Source organism: Ovis canadensis, chromosome 18 (genome assembly GCF_042477335.2).
Source record: "Ovis canadensis isolate MfBH-ARS-UI-01 breed Bighorn chromosome 18, ARS-UI_OviCan_v2, whole genome shotgun sequence".
Taxonomy (NCBI): Eukaryota; Metazoa; Chordata; class Mammalia; order Artiodactyla; family Bovidae; genus Ovis; species Ovis canadensis.
In genome coordinates this window covers 40,070,736-40,085,377 of record NC_091262.1, presented here as the reverse complement: position 1 = coordinate 40,085,377, position 14,642 = coordinate 40,070,736, and the positions used below count along the sequence as shown (strand labels likewise).

General features: G+C 50.8%; 1 protein-coding gene across 8 annotated transcripts in view; it reads right to left on the bottom strand.

The window, feature by feature from the left end:
- Positions 1 to 1,257: 1,257 nt before the first annotated feature.
- ARNT2 (aryl hydrocarbon receptor nuclear translocator 2) overlaps positions 1,258 to 14,642 on the bottom strand; it is a 190,709-nt gene continuing 177,324 nt past the window's right edge. For 6 of the 8 annotated variants that reach the window (XM_069559009.1, XM_069559016.1, XM_069559013.1 and 3 more), the window contains 2 exons: positions 7,655 to 7,791; positions 1,258 to 5,332 (listed from right to left, as the gene is read on the bottom strand). In XM_069559009.1, the coding sequence (XP_069415110.1) occupies positions 5,234 to 5,332; positions 7,655 to 7,791 (236 nt within the window). In that variant the 3' untranslated portion in view covers positions 1,258 to 5,233. Of the gene's footprint in view, positions 5,333 to 7,629; positions 7,792 to 14,642 lie in introns of all 8 variants that reach the window. The other 2 variants (XM_069559010.1, XM_069559012.1) reach the window with 1 other exon arrangement.

Sequence of the window (14,642 nt, the reverse complement as noted above, 5' to 3'; positions counted from 1 at the left end):
CCCCTGCACGGGAAGGCAACGTCCTAACAACTGGACCACCAGGGAAGCCTCTGGTCACTTCTCTATTGGGTTGTATTTTTCATTCATTTTTATGAATCCTTATATTCAGAATAGTCTCTCTCGATGTGAATACCACTCTGTTAGGTACATACACTACAAATATTTCTACCAGTTTATTGGCTGTCTGGTCCATTTCTTTAAGCTGACTATTTTTTAGTGACCTCAAACAAAACTTTTAAAAAATTTCTATATGGTTTGTGGTCTTTGTGCCCGGTTTAAAATCTCCTTCCTAACTGATTTCATCAATATACTTTCCCAGATTTTTTTCTAAAGATTTTACATATATTGCTTTTCAACACTTGGATGTTTTCATCTGTGGGGAATTTATCTTTTGTACATTGTGTAAGATAAGGGTACAGTTGCTTCTTTCCCCATGTGCTTTTCCCTGGCACCATTTATTGGAAGTCTGTCTGGTCCTGTGATTTGTAATGCTGACTCTTGTAAATAACAGCTCTGGCTTGCTTCAGCGGTGCACATACCAAATATTCTCCTTTCTGAACATGTGCGTGCGTTCAGATTCTTTGTGGTGTTCTACTGGTCTAGTTTTCTTTATGCCAATCCCACATCTTCTTTTAAAAGAAAGATATAGGCCATTTAAAAAAGTTTTTATTGAATTTGCTACAATACTTGCTATTTTATATTTTGATTTTTGGCCACAAGGCATGTGGGATCTTAGTTCCCCAACCAGGGATGGAACCTGCACCCCTTGCATTGTAAGGTGAAGTCTTAAACACGGGACCACCACTGGACTTCCAGGAAAGTCCCTGGGAGAATTTAAGAAAGAAATAGAGTGTCTGAAGAGTACAACAGGTACAAGGTTTTGTAATGAGACGTAAGATCAACCTTTTGTGTTCTTAGATAAGTCACTTAACTTCTCTGAGTCCCAGTTTCTGAATCTATAAACCAGGAGTAATATCCACATTGCAGAGTTTAATAATGGTCACAAAAATAGCATTTGCAAAGAGCTTTCCAGAGAGCCTTGCCTAACACACAAAGCTGAGAATTATTAGCTTCTTTTAAAATTTTATGATGCAGATCCCCTGACAGAGTCGCTCTTAAGCATACATGCTTTCTACACTCTTTCCTGGGGACAACAAAACACAGCCCTTAGGAAGAGTAATATGAGAGCATCTACCCAACTTCAAGAGCAGGTTCTATGAATCGCTCAGTGACAAAGCTGGCCTGGGCTATTCAGTGTTCAGAGCAAAGTCATTTTTATTGTAATGAAATTTTAAAAGGCAGTTCCATTAGTTACACATATACACAACTGACTTAATAACTGTTAGTCATAGAGAACATTCAAGAAATACAAATGATTTATCCACAGCACGGTTCACATTCATAAGAAGAAAGGTTAAAAGAGAAACGATTAAGTGCTGAAACTGTCCTCTGAAGCTCATCTGGGAATTCTCTTGTTTTTGGAGGAAAACGAGATTGTTAACCGGAAGCAGGCTGCCTCGTTCCCAAAAGCCTCCCTCTTTCCACCCTCATGGTCACAGCTCCACGGTCTTAGGCCCCAAGACCCAGGCACACCTACCTAAGCATGAAGAGGTGCTGGTATTCCAGCAAGATGCCTCTCAAGCTGCTCCAGCCCCCAGGCAGCGAGGAAAAGGACAGTCAGATCCCTTCATACCCAAGATGAGGATCTGGCCAGGAGAGAGGGCTGAATGGACAAGCTGGGTTGTCCCTGGCAAGTCGGGACACAGCGACTTAACGATCAAACCCGTACTTCCCAGTAAAAGAAGGAGCATTTCCACCCTGACTCATGACTGGCTATGGCTGTTAAGTGACCAGCATGGTCCTGCTTACGTCATAAATGTTAGGGAGCAGGTACGTCGGTGGGGGGAACCGGGGGTAGAGATTCAGGCCTCATCTGCTAGTCCAGATGCTGACGTAGAGGGAAGGGAACACGGTCACTTTCCTGGGGCCTGACTCATCTCTAGACTGAGCCTGGTCACAGCACTGACAGTGGCTGGTCTGGGGGACAGTCTCCTATGGACTCAGGAGAGTCATGCTCTTCAACGTCAGTCCCATCAACTATCAGTATTCTCATTGCAACAGGCATTCACGAAACAACAAAACGGTGAATTTGATCAACTGGGATGCAGAGAAGAATGCGGGTGTCTGTGATGGCTCTGTTGCTCCCTGAAACCAAAACTAAAGATGAAGCCAGTGGGAGGGGTATAGAGGCAGAATGTTCTAGAACCCCTGTAGCCACCGTCGCAGTCACTAACCCAGCCTTGGCCAAGCCTCAGCGTGGCTGTGTCTGTCTGCTCACCAATGGTTCAGGCAGCTACCACATGGCTCTTTTTCGGGAAGAGCCTTCTGCTTGCTCAGCCAAAGGAAGCCACTGGAAGGCCTGGGAGATGCAAGATGAGGGGTGAACGAGGAAGAGAGTCCTGGAGCCAAAGTCCCAGTGCTGTTCCCCTTCCCAATCCAGCTTTTCGTCCATCTCCAGTAGGAATGGAAGTTGAGCTGAAGGCCACGCTGACGCAGGGCCCGTGGGCATCCTGGCTTCCTGGCTGGGCAGGACCAGAGGGAGGGGCTTCTACAAACTGGCATTACTAGGCTCTCTTAGGACTTTAACGCTCATTCGTCTCAAAATTCCTTCTGCGTGGGGGGTGGGGAGTGGGGGGAAGAATCCCTCAGACATGTGGTCCTCTGGGTGCTCCCTGTTTTCTGAGTGGCCACATGGTGGCTTCTAACACTCACAATCAAAGCATGGAATGGGGAATACGGGAAACAGAAAACTCAAATTGCCAGTCACACTGCACCACACGCCCCTCCAGGGCTCCTGGGACACAGCTGGAGAGGGAGGTGGGCTTATTTATTTATTTACTTTGGCCACACTGTGCTGTGTGTAGGATCTTAGTTCCCTGACCAGGGATCGAATTCAGGCCCCAGAAGTGAAAGCTCACAGTCTTAACCACTGGACCACCAGGGAAGTCAGGTTGGGGCTGTTTAGTTATGATGCTCTCCCATTACATCTGGCTTTCATTCGCTCATGAATCCTTGCCTACTAGGACTAAGAACTGAGAGGTCCTCATCCTAGACACTGTAAGTAGATGAAAGGTCCCGGGGGCAAGATTGTTCTCCTCTGTCCTTCTGCATCCCCTCAGCACCCAGTAAAGCCTGGGTGGGTGGCAGCTCCCAGTCAGCATGCCAATCAGTGTGTGGACCTCAGAAAACCCCCAAACTCCCTCCAAAACCAAAAGAGACAAACATACCTCCCCCCTCAAACTTTCAAACTTATAGGCTCAAAGTCACAAGAAGTCTGTTTTCATTTCACCGAGAACCCATTCTTTGATCCAAAAGCTATTTTGGTGCCTCTTCTTGGGAAATAATTAAGTCTACCATCTGGGACAAGTTCAAGGCTGCAGGGGGTGCAGAGGTGACCCCAGGGGCGGGGCACACCCACGGGAGGCCCCTTCTGGGTCTTGGTTCTGTCAGGGTCGGGGGACGTTCAGTCACCTGCCATTTTCCCAGGAACCAAAAGGCTTCTAAAGGTTAAAAATGACATCCTGTGCGTCTAAACCCCAAATCCAATCACCACTATATACACGAAGATTAAAAGCCACTCTAGAAACTGTCAGGTCAGTTTTAATTTAAAGCCCATGACCTGGGATCACACAAAGCTGGCTACCAGCCAAGGGTAAGCTCGTGAACAATGCTGGACTTTAACAGCTGGAGCTTCCCAGGCCAGAATGAACGCCCATCCGCTCTGGATGCTGGCCAGTGCTGGGGTTGATGCAGAGTTTTCAGAGGATGAGAGCAAACACTCTCCACGTGGCTCCTTCCTGCAGATGGGGCTCACTCCCGGCTCAGGTAGCCTAGAAGCGACTCCACTCTGCCAGGCCCCTCAGAACCCCGGGAGGAGGGGTACAAGGATTGCTCTGAGCCAGGCGCCTGCAGGGGGCATGGGCTCTTCTGTCTGCCGCGAGGTGGCCACGGGTAGGTAGCGTGATTCCCTACGGGTGTTGGTGAGCTGATGGGATGGGGAGGCAAGACAGGAGGGAGACCATAGGGAAAAGAAGAGGACACAGGAGTTTCTTTCCTTACTGTAAAGGGCACGGGATGGAGTGGTGGTAAGTAAAAGTGGGGAATCATCTCAGATCTGAGACAGCAAGCCAGGGACCAGGGGCTCAGAAGTTAGCCAGGCAAGCTTCTAGAAGTCAGCTCTCACTCTGTCTTGAGACAAACTGAGGGATTCAAGGCCCTGGGGTGGGGGGTGTGCGGCAAAACCAGAACTGGAGCCCAAGTCCTCTCCCTCAAAGACCCGCCCTCTGCCCCTCCTGAGAAGCCGCTGTCCCCCGCCTGGACCGAAGAACTGACCTAGCAGAGGAAGCAGCTCTGGGCCGGCACTCCTGGCGTCACTGTCAAGGGCCCACCTGCTCAGTTCAGCCTGTCTGCCTGGCGCCCAGGCCCCGGGCCTGGCTCCCTCTGGTCAGGGTGTCCTCCTCAGCTTGGCCGGGCTCCACCTCCGCCACTCACCCTGGATTCTAGACACTCGCTCTTGCCACACACGACAGACACAGGCACAACACATCCATCAGGACAAGGATTCACATCACACGGCACAAAGTACACGTCTCATGGCAACATGGACAGACGGATGTGGCTGAGCCAGGAGACAGAGGAGCCGGCGTCCACCTGGGGGTCCCCAGCTGCTCACCTCCAGCTCTGAGAACACAGGCCGTGTGCCCTCTCTCCCCACTACTCCCTGAGCCCCACACGGACACAGAAGTTAAAAGCCAGGAGAAACCAGATTCCAGCTTCCAGGGCAGGCCTGGGCATGCTGCTCGGGCTCTCTGGGCTGTAAGTGAACTTTTCATAGACACAAACTGTCCGATAGGAGATTATTCACAACCAGATTTTAGGAACCCAGTGGGTCAGCCTCCCAAGCACACACAAGTAAAATACAATAAATAAACCCACCCCCAACGTCTACCAGGCTCCTGTTTGGTGGCAGAGCAGCCACTGCTGAGGGTCAGAAGCTGAGCAATGCGACGGTGGCAGGGGGAACATGGTGGAGGCAGGGGGGAATGAGGTGTCTTCTGCTGGGGGGGGGTCCTGCCACAGGACAAGCAGGGCAATGGGGGCCCCCCCGTTCACGATGGCGTCGACATCACAGCAGGGGGGGACACTGCTCTGTGAAGCCTGGCTTTGCCCGCAGCTACTCCGAAAACGGCGGGAACATGCCCAGGTCGGCAAAATCTTCAATGTTATAGTTGCCGGTCCCCTGGGTTGGATCTCCGGGCATGGGCAGCATGTCCTGCAGGAGAGAGGAAAAGAGCGCAGGGGAGTCGGCTCATCCCTCATTCTCCCGGGCAGTGGCACGTCCCAGGAGCCCAGCCTGCCCACCACCCTGACGGCATCTCTCCAACAGGGCAGCCTGGGAACACGTACCCTCCCTCTCCGCCCCCACCATGCTCTGCTGGGTTCCTCCAATGTTTGAGACCCTGGGTAGCTTTGCTGTCCTGGGAGAGATGTCATTGCAGCAGGAAGCTCTGTCTATTTAAAGCCTAGCCAGGACACAGGGTGGAGAAGAGGCCCACTGGTACCAGTTTGGTACCAAGCAAGTTATACACCCAACCGACAATCAAGATCCAACAGCACTGCAAAGCAGGGAAGGGCAGGAGGGCTGCGTGTAGGGAGAGCTGAGTGGTCCGTCTTCACTGTGTACATCAAGGACAGGGCCAAATCCCTGTGGGGTGAGACTCCACCTGTCACGAGTCCTTCAAGTTCTCTGGGACTCAGACTACCCATCCAGAAAATGGGCAGAGCTATATTTCAATCCTTTATGGCAATTTCCCCAAAGTGTGCTGTGTCCAATTCTTGGCCCACGAGACACTGTGGGAGAAAAGAATTCTGCAGACGAATGAGTTTGGGAAACGAGGTGTACTTTGTCGCCCTTCTGTAAACCCTCAGTCATCATTAGTACATAAAAGCTCCGGTAAGTCCTGTAGTCACACAGACAAGCCTATCCGCAGGGCAGGAACAGAGATGCAGATGTGGAGAACAGATGCTCGGGCGGAGCAGGGGAAGGAGAAGATGGGACAAACTGAGACAGCGCTGACCTATATACACCACCACGGGTAAAACAGAGCTAGTGGGAAGCTGCCACACAGCACGGAAGCTCAGCTCAGTGCTCTGCGATGACCTAACGCAGTGGGATGGCAGGCTGGGAGGGAGGCTCAAGAGGAAGGAGACACATGTGAACATATGGCGGATTCACTTTGTTGTACAGCAGAAATTAACACAACATTGTAAAGCAATTATATCATAATATTTTAAAAAAGAAACTGAACAACTGTTTACTCACGTCTCACAAATGTATTTGACCAAAAATTCCTTTCAGCATCATGACCATGAAGAGCCAGGTTACGGAAATCTGCTTTACATGGTGACTGTGAGGCACAAGGATGGGCCAGGGCTCTCAGGATGACGGATGGAGGAAGGGGGGATAGTGATCACGGGTCACGGGTGGTCAGATGAGGGCCTGGGTGAGGCACCTCTCTGCAAGTATAAAAGGATTCTGTCTCTTTGGGGACCTGGGTTCTACAACTTTGCCTGTGAAGGTGCTGCTTGAACTGGTGGGAAAGGAGCTTGAAGCATTGCTGCTGTTTAGTCACTAAGTCATGTCCGGCTCTTTGTGACCCCATGGACTGTGGCCCGCCAGGCTCTCTGTCCACGGCATTTCCCAGGCAAGAATATTGGAGTGGGTTGCCATTTCCTCCTCCAAGAGATCTTCCCTACCCAGGGATCAAACTTGCGTCGCTTGCACTGGCAGGCGAATTCTCTTCCACTGAGCCACTAGGGAAGCCCCAGCTTGGGGTGAGGGTGGGGTAAATGGAGAGCTCTCCCATGAGAGCTTTATAGTCCTGTGGGTCCCAGGTGCGCCTTGCTCCAGCTATGCCTTGCGGGGCAGGCTCTGGAATGTGACAGAAGGCACTTGGGGCTCTTGTTATCGGGTGTTTCTCCCTCATGAAGACCTGGTGGGGTGGATGGGACACACTCGCATTTGGAGCCTCTTCCCAGTGAGAACTTTCCTGGCTGAAAGTGGGGCTCTGACACCCAAGGGGGCTGAGTCCTGCCCTGTGGTATGCCAGCGATATCTGTTACTGCTGCACACTTAGGGAATGGCTCAAACCGGGGGTCCCCAATCTCCGGGATCTAAAGCCTGATGATCTGAGGTGGAGCTGATGTAATAACAATAGAAATAAAGTGCATGATAAATGTAATGCACTTAAATCATTCCGAAACCATCCCCTCCCACTATCTGTGGAAAAACCGTCTTCCACAAAACTGGTTCCTGGTGCCAAAATAGTTGAGGACAGCTTGATCAAACAACGGAGGACTTGCAAGGCGCCCAGGCAGCTTCAATCAGCAATACGTGAGTGGGGCTCGAGAAGGGAGCCTCGCCTCTTTCTCCTCCTGGAGCCCCAGGAGTCGGGGCTACGACCTTCCCGGGAGGGGCCAGAACTCACAATCTCTATCAGCAGTCGGTGCTACAGCAGGGAGGCAGAGACCGAGGGGGAAAGGAAGCAGAGAGAAGGCGCGGGTACCTACGAGAAGGCGGTGCTCGCTGATTTACCTGGAACACTTCAGTCTGACCGGGCTGCTGGTGGGAGTGCGGCTCACCGCTCTGCTGTCCGTGGTGCTGGCTTTGCCACTGCGACCAAACTTCCGAGGGCCGCCCTTGGAACTGCCCGCTACTCTGTCCGCTCTCAGCTGAAAGATCCGACGTAGAGGACACTTCCTTTAAAAGCCAGCCCATGACTTCGGGAGACCCAAGAACCACTACAGCCCAGAGGACCCCCGCACTCCATCCAGAGCGGGCTGACAGTGCTCCCTGTCTCCCTCTGCCTCATGCTGGCTGACAGATAAGAAGCTGGTTTGGCACCCGAGAGCTGGGTGGGTGAAACAGAAACAGGAGCTCTCTGCCAGATGGTGCGGGTACCGCGCAGTGAGGGTGGTTCTCCCCGAGCGCACCTGCCAGGGTAAAGTCTTACAGCCCTCAGTGCTTCATGATCACTGCTGGAGGCATGTCTGTGGCCGAGAGAAGCCATCTCCTAGATGTGCAGTCTCTGCCACTCCAGATACCCCAGCTCACAGGCTGCTCTTTAAAGGAACCCTGTCCTGCCAGTAGAAGAGCCTCTCTCAGCAAAACTTGACCTCCACCAGCCTCACTGCCTTCTGGGTAACTCAGCTGAAGCCACACATGGCATTCCATGAGGGTCCTTCCATGGGGGCCAAGAGCCATGGCTCTTTCTGCCTGTCTCTTTAGCAGAGTGTTTCTCAGCACCACTAGTTTGAGAGGAAAGGCATTTGGGTACAGCTTAGACAAGGAGATAGGTCTCTTTGTGGGAATTGCCAGATTAATTTGTGAACAAGAGCGACCTTGCTTCTGTCCACAATTTACAAAAAATACCTGGTGGAAAAACAAAACTTAGAAAAAAGAGCAGAATTTTGCCTAAAACATTTTAAAGATTAACCCAAGGGGGCAAGAAAGGGAATATTTCCTGCCATATCAACAAACAGGGATGTCACAGTCATCAGCAATTGCAGACACCACAGATGGGGAGCTGGTGAGCCCCGAGGGAACCGAGGAAGAAAATACCTGCCACCCAGCAGCCATCGGTCTGCAGCCACTCCCTACTGGGAGCCTTGAGGAAACTCAGGATGTGAAAACATAGGATGCTGGCCCCAGATAGGTGAGGTGTATATCAAAGGAATGATTTCAGTGAGCCCAGACTCTTGTATCTTTCCATACATGGAAAAGTGCTAAATTCCTTAACCTGGTCTTCTTTAACAATAATCTTTCGATGTTCAGACTACCTGCCCTTTGTTGCAAAACTTCTATATCACCTGGCTTCTCCCCTCGCCTCCTCTGAGCAATTCTCTAAGGGTTACTTGAGATGCTGCCTCACAGGCTTGAAGTCCTAAATCCTATGAATGCTCAGTCACGTCTGACTCTTTGCGACCTCATGGACTGTAGCCTGCTAGGCTCCTCTGTCCATGGAATTTTCCAGGCAAGAATACTGGAGTGCGTTGCCATTTCCTACTCTAGGGGATCTTCTCAACCCAGGGATCCAACCCTGGTCTCCTGCATTGCCAGGAGGATTCTTTATCATTGAACCACCAGGGAAGCCCAGTCCCATCAAATAAAACATAACTCTCAACTTTCGGGTTGTGACTATTTTTTAAGTCTACCAGGGTTCATTTATCCTAAGGCATATTAAAACCTGCAGGCACTTTTCCTTGTTCCAAACCATTCAATGACATTTTGGAGGCGATGGGCTCACTGTCCAGCTCTGGATAGCAGAACAGGTCCCATCTTGGCCCTACTTGTTCTTCAACAGTTGTTCTGACCATGGGCGACCCCACTCCCTGCCTGATGAGTGGGCACTGGGTTCATCTCGGGTGGCAGGTTAGATGGTGTTCAAAGGGAAGAGTCAGTCCCTTTCTCTCTCACATCTCACCTACTGCCTGAGACATGAGGGGCTTTAATAAAACATATACTCCCTTGAGTGGTTCACCATGGTACCTTTCAAGCTGCGCATGACCACAGTTGGTAAAGGGATCCAGGAACTCAGGTAGGGATACAGTTCCCTATTGCACACAAGAAGGAGTTAAATCTACTGTGCATGCATGATTCTGTTGTTTAAACAAATGCATCTGGCTTTGCTGAAATGCCTTTCCCGAACACTCTCTCATGATATTCCATGGGCCAGGGACAACTTTTTCATAGAATCATGTCCCTGGCCCGATTTGGGAATGGTGGTGGTTTAGTTGCTAAGTCGTGTCCGACTCTGGCTACCCCATGAACTGTAGCCTGCCAGGCTCCTCTGTCCATAGGATCTCCCAGGCAAGAACACTAGAGTAGGTTGCCGTGATTTGTGAATAGAACAATCTAGAACAGTCCTGGTTCAAAACTGTAGCAATATTAAATGCGTTAGGACTTCCCTGGGTGTCCAGTGGTTAAGAATCTGCCTGCTAGTACAGGGGAACCGGCTTTGATCCCTGGTCCGGGAAGATCCCCCATGCCACAGGCCCACAACCACTGAAGCCCGTGCACATTAGAGACTCTGCTCCAAAACGAGAGAAGCCACTGCAATGAGAAGCCTGTGCATTGCAACTAAAGAGTAGCCCCTGCTTGCTCCAACTAGAGAAAGCCCACATGCGGCAACAGACACAGCATAGCAATAAATAAATAAATAAATAAAATGTTTAAAAAAAGATGAAATGCACAGCAGCCCCAGCTGGAGCAGTGATGGGAGCCCCACTGGTCAGATACCCACCCCATCCTGGAGGCCCCGAGGTTGAGCATGAGCTGGGCCATCTGCTGCTGAGACAGAGGACGGATGGACACAGGCACCTCTGCTGAAGGTGGGGCTGGTGCAGACCATGAGGGCTGTCCTCATGTGTTCAGGGATGACTGGCTTGGTGCCACCGTACCTGTGTTCTCTCTGGCGTGTGTGTCCTCCCCATGCTCTGTGCCTGCAGGATTCTACTTGTACTCCGAGGCTTGATCGAACGTGACCTTGAACGACTGACTCCATGCTCTCTCCTCAGCTGGCCTGTGGCACTTGCATTGTCTCTCAGGATGGTGCCCGTCACACTAAGATAACTTATCCCCAGATGTGAATAACTTAAGGCCAGGGACCTTATCTATTAAAATGTCTGTTCCAGGCCTCACTGAGTACAGTGCCTGGAATAAAGCAGAAGTATCTGCTGGGACTTCCCTGGTAGTCCAGTGGCTGAGAGTCTGCATTCCCAATGCAGGGGGTCCAGGTTCAATCCCTGGTCAGGGAACTAGATCCCACATGCCACAACTAAGATCCTACACAGCCAAAAAAAAAAAAAAAAGTATCTGCTGAAGGCAAGAATGAAGGAAGGAAAGAGGAGCAAAGGAGGAAGAAATAAGAACACTCTATACACCACTTCTATTCCCATTGGGGGCTTCCTGGATATCCCCAACTTATAATGAAGCTAATACCCATCTTCTCATCAGTCTTCCTTGGTGACAGCCAGAGCCAGGGGAGGAGGGTGGAGGGGAAGGATTAGAGGAAGACTAGCTTCCCCAACTTGTGTCTGGGGGTGGTTGTATTCATGTACAAGACAAGATTTCAGAAAAAAAATCTTAAACTTCTGGGAAGGGAAGTGCTTTTCTTAACTGCGTGCAATAGAAAAAAAATTAATTAACTGGATTGCTTTATTCATTTTTTTATTTTTATAGGGATGTAAAGTACAACATGATGACTAAACAGTTAACACTGTGATAAGGTATGCCTATTTATTTATGACCCTGCTGCATGGCACGGGAGATCTTAGCTCCTCAATCAGGGATCAAGCCCATGCTCCCTGCCCTGGGCACGTGGAGTCTTAACCACTGGACCACCAGGGAAGAACTGGTTTGCTTTAGAAACAGCATAAGCTACAGCTAAGGAAGCAGGGAGAAGGCTTGCTATTTTTGGAGTGCTGACTAGGTGCTAGGCATCCTTCGGGATACTTTTTAGACATTCTTTAATTTCTTCTTCACTCTAAGAGATGAGTCCATCTTCCACGTTTTTCAGATGAAGAGACTGGGGCTCAAAGATGTCAGGAAACATGCCCAACTCATTTAGCTTATAAATACCAGAGCCAGGGTTTGAACCGAGATCTATCTGATGGAGGACCCTGGTAGGCTGCAGTCCATGGGGTCACTGAGGGTTGGACACGACTGAGCGACTTCACTTTCACTTTTCGCTTTCAGGCATTGGAGAAGGAACTGGCAACCCACTCCAGTGTTCTTGCCTGGAGAATCCCAGGGACGGGGGAGCCTGGTGGGCTGCCGTCTATGGGATCGCACAGAGTCGGACACGACTGAAGTGACTTAGCATAGCATAGCATCTGATGCTGAAGCCCATGTGCATTCATTTGATAAATAGTTTTCATACTGAATGCTATGTACCCGACCCTGAGCAGTGGCTGGGGATACAGGGGGTTGCAATGGCCCAATTCATTGAGAAAGACAGATGAGTAACTAGGCAACTGGAATTGTTGTTTGTTTAGTCGCTCAGTTGTGTCCGAGTCTGCAACGCCATGGACTGTAGCCTGCCAGTCTCCTCTGTCCATGGGATTTCTCAGGCAAGAATACTGGAGTGGGCTGCCATTTCCTTCTCCAGGGGATCTTCCTAACTCAGGGATTGAATCCAGGCCTCCTGCATGGCAGGTGGATTCTGCATTGCTGAGCCAGCAGTGAAGCCCAATTGAAACTGTTAAGACTGCTTATAAGGGAAGCACAGGCAATTGGAAGGACAGGCTGTGAGACTTAACTCCATCTGCATCTTCCTGGAGGAAGTTATATCCATTGACGATCTAGAAGATGACCTCACCCGCCATGTGGTGGGACAGTTAAAGGGGAAAGTCCTCCATGCAGTCTCTGCTCCTGACCTTTTTTTCTGAGGTTGCATCAGTGACCTCTCTCATTAAAGAATGAGTAATAACTACAACATAACCTCCCCAGGATGACACAGCCCTGTGGGGTCTTAGACTAAACCCTGGCCCCGACTGACCAGTACCACAGACCATAAACAGGGCATGTTTGTGGCCTGCTCCCAGGATATGTACCTACAAGCCTCTTTCTGGAAAAAGCCCCAGTGGTAATCAAAATCCTCATGTTGCCTCATCGATCCAAAAGCCACGTGTGTGACTGCAAACCTTAACCGTGGGTTCCAGCCATGCCGTGCTTCTCGTGCTCTGCGGGCCGCCTGCATAAGACCGAGGCTGCTATATCCCCTGGCTGGATGCCTGGGCCACCTGCCAGCCCAGGGATTCCAAACAGAATACATGAGGAGGTTGCTACCATCTGGGCCGACTGGGTGAGCTTTCACAACAAGAGTCGGAATCTTGGGGGGCTTGTCAATTTCTAGACTGTAGACAAAGGGGATGACAACCTCCTTAAAAAAATTGTTGGCACTCAATGTTCTCTTTTCAGCTTTTGCTAGCTAATAATTTTGGTGAGATTCATTTGATTTGGAAAGTGCCCTAAGACTCAAGGTTTACCTGAAGTCCCATTCAGAGGTCCTAAGTGGTTGGGTTTAGCTCAGTGGTTCTCAGGCATGGGTGATTTTGCCCTTACCCCCCATCCTGAAGGGACATTTGGCAATGTCTAGAGACATTTCTTTCTTTTCTGATAGGTAAGAAGTAGACCTTTTTAGAGAGACATACTTCACAGACAGGGCACGGGCCATCTCAGAAGGCATATGTGTGTGCATGCTCAGTCACTAAGTCGTGCCTTACTCTGTGACCCTGTGGACTGTAGCCTGCCAGGCTCCTCTGTCCATGGGACTTCCCAGGCAAGAAAACTGGAGCGGGTTGTCATTTCCTACTCCAGGGGATCTTCCCAACTCAGGGATCGAACTTGTTTCTCTTATGTCTCCTGCAATGGCAGGCGGGTGGGTTCTTTACCACTAGCACCACCTGGGAAGCCCTCCATGAGCTTTAAATAAATTCAAGTGTGTAAAGCGTTGAGCACAGAGTAAGTATGTGGTATGAGTGAGCTGCTATCATAATTATTACAATATTATCATCATCCGAAGTAAGCTAGCTACAAGGCAGCTGTAACAGTGGCTGCTCAGCCTGGAGCCCTGTTTGTGCAGTCCTGCTCTTGGTCAGCGAGTTGTGTGGCAGCCTCAGGCCCTGGCTCTGTCCTTCCTGTTCCACCTCCATTTGCACTTCAGAGCCCAGCATTTGGTAAGTGGAGACCAGACAGAGGCACAGAGCTAAAGGCTCTAGTGCTGGGGCAAGGGGTGGCGTCCCCTCATCTCTTGTTAAGGCCGCCTTGAGATGCTTCTAGGCCATACCAGGGGGAATGCTGACTCTCCTGGGAGCCTCTCCTGACTCCCCCATTTGCTTCCAACAGACTTGGCTGCTGCACCTCCAGCATTGGCTTGCCCGCCTCCCTGTACCTGTCCGTCTCCCCTGCCTCGGTGTCTGCACTGTGACCTTCTACCCGGTCAGAGCCGAGTCTCCTCCAAGGGCTCAGCACAGGGCCTGGCATCAGGAGGGCCAGCGAGTAGGTCAGTGCCCAGTGGGCCCTGTGCTCCCAGGAAGGACTAGGTGCCTGCAAGCCAAGTGTGCTGAGATCGGTGGTGGGGGTGGTGTCTCTCCACACGAAGCGAGCAGGGGGCCCTCCTGGGTACCAGGGACCTCCAACCTCAGGGTGGGTCTAAGTTGAGCTCCTGGCTGGCTTGAAAGCAGCTGCCTTTCAGGAAGGGCCTCTCCTTCCTGAAACAGGGGGCAGTGCTGCTAAACTCACTGAATCATCTGGCAAGGATATTTAAAGGCTGAGTGTGAGAGCCTGCTACAAGTCTATGGGATTCACGCAGAGAGACACCTGAATCTGAGGGGGAGGGACAGATAAAGGGTTGAGAAATGCTGGCCCAACCCCCAGACCTGGGGCTGCAGGGCCAGAAGTTCTGCTATTAGCGGTGGGGTTGGACAGGGGGTGGGGGCAGCTGACAACTCAGGTGTGGGCCAGGGGCAAGGCACCCCACGCTTCCTAAAGCTGATATAGCCCTAAAAGGACACTTGCAGCT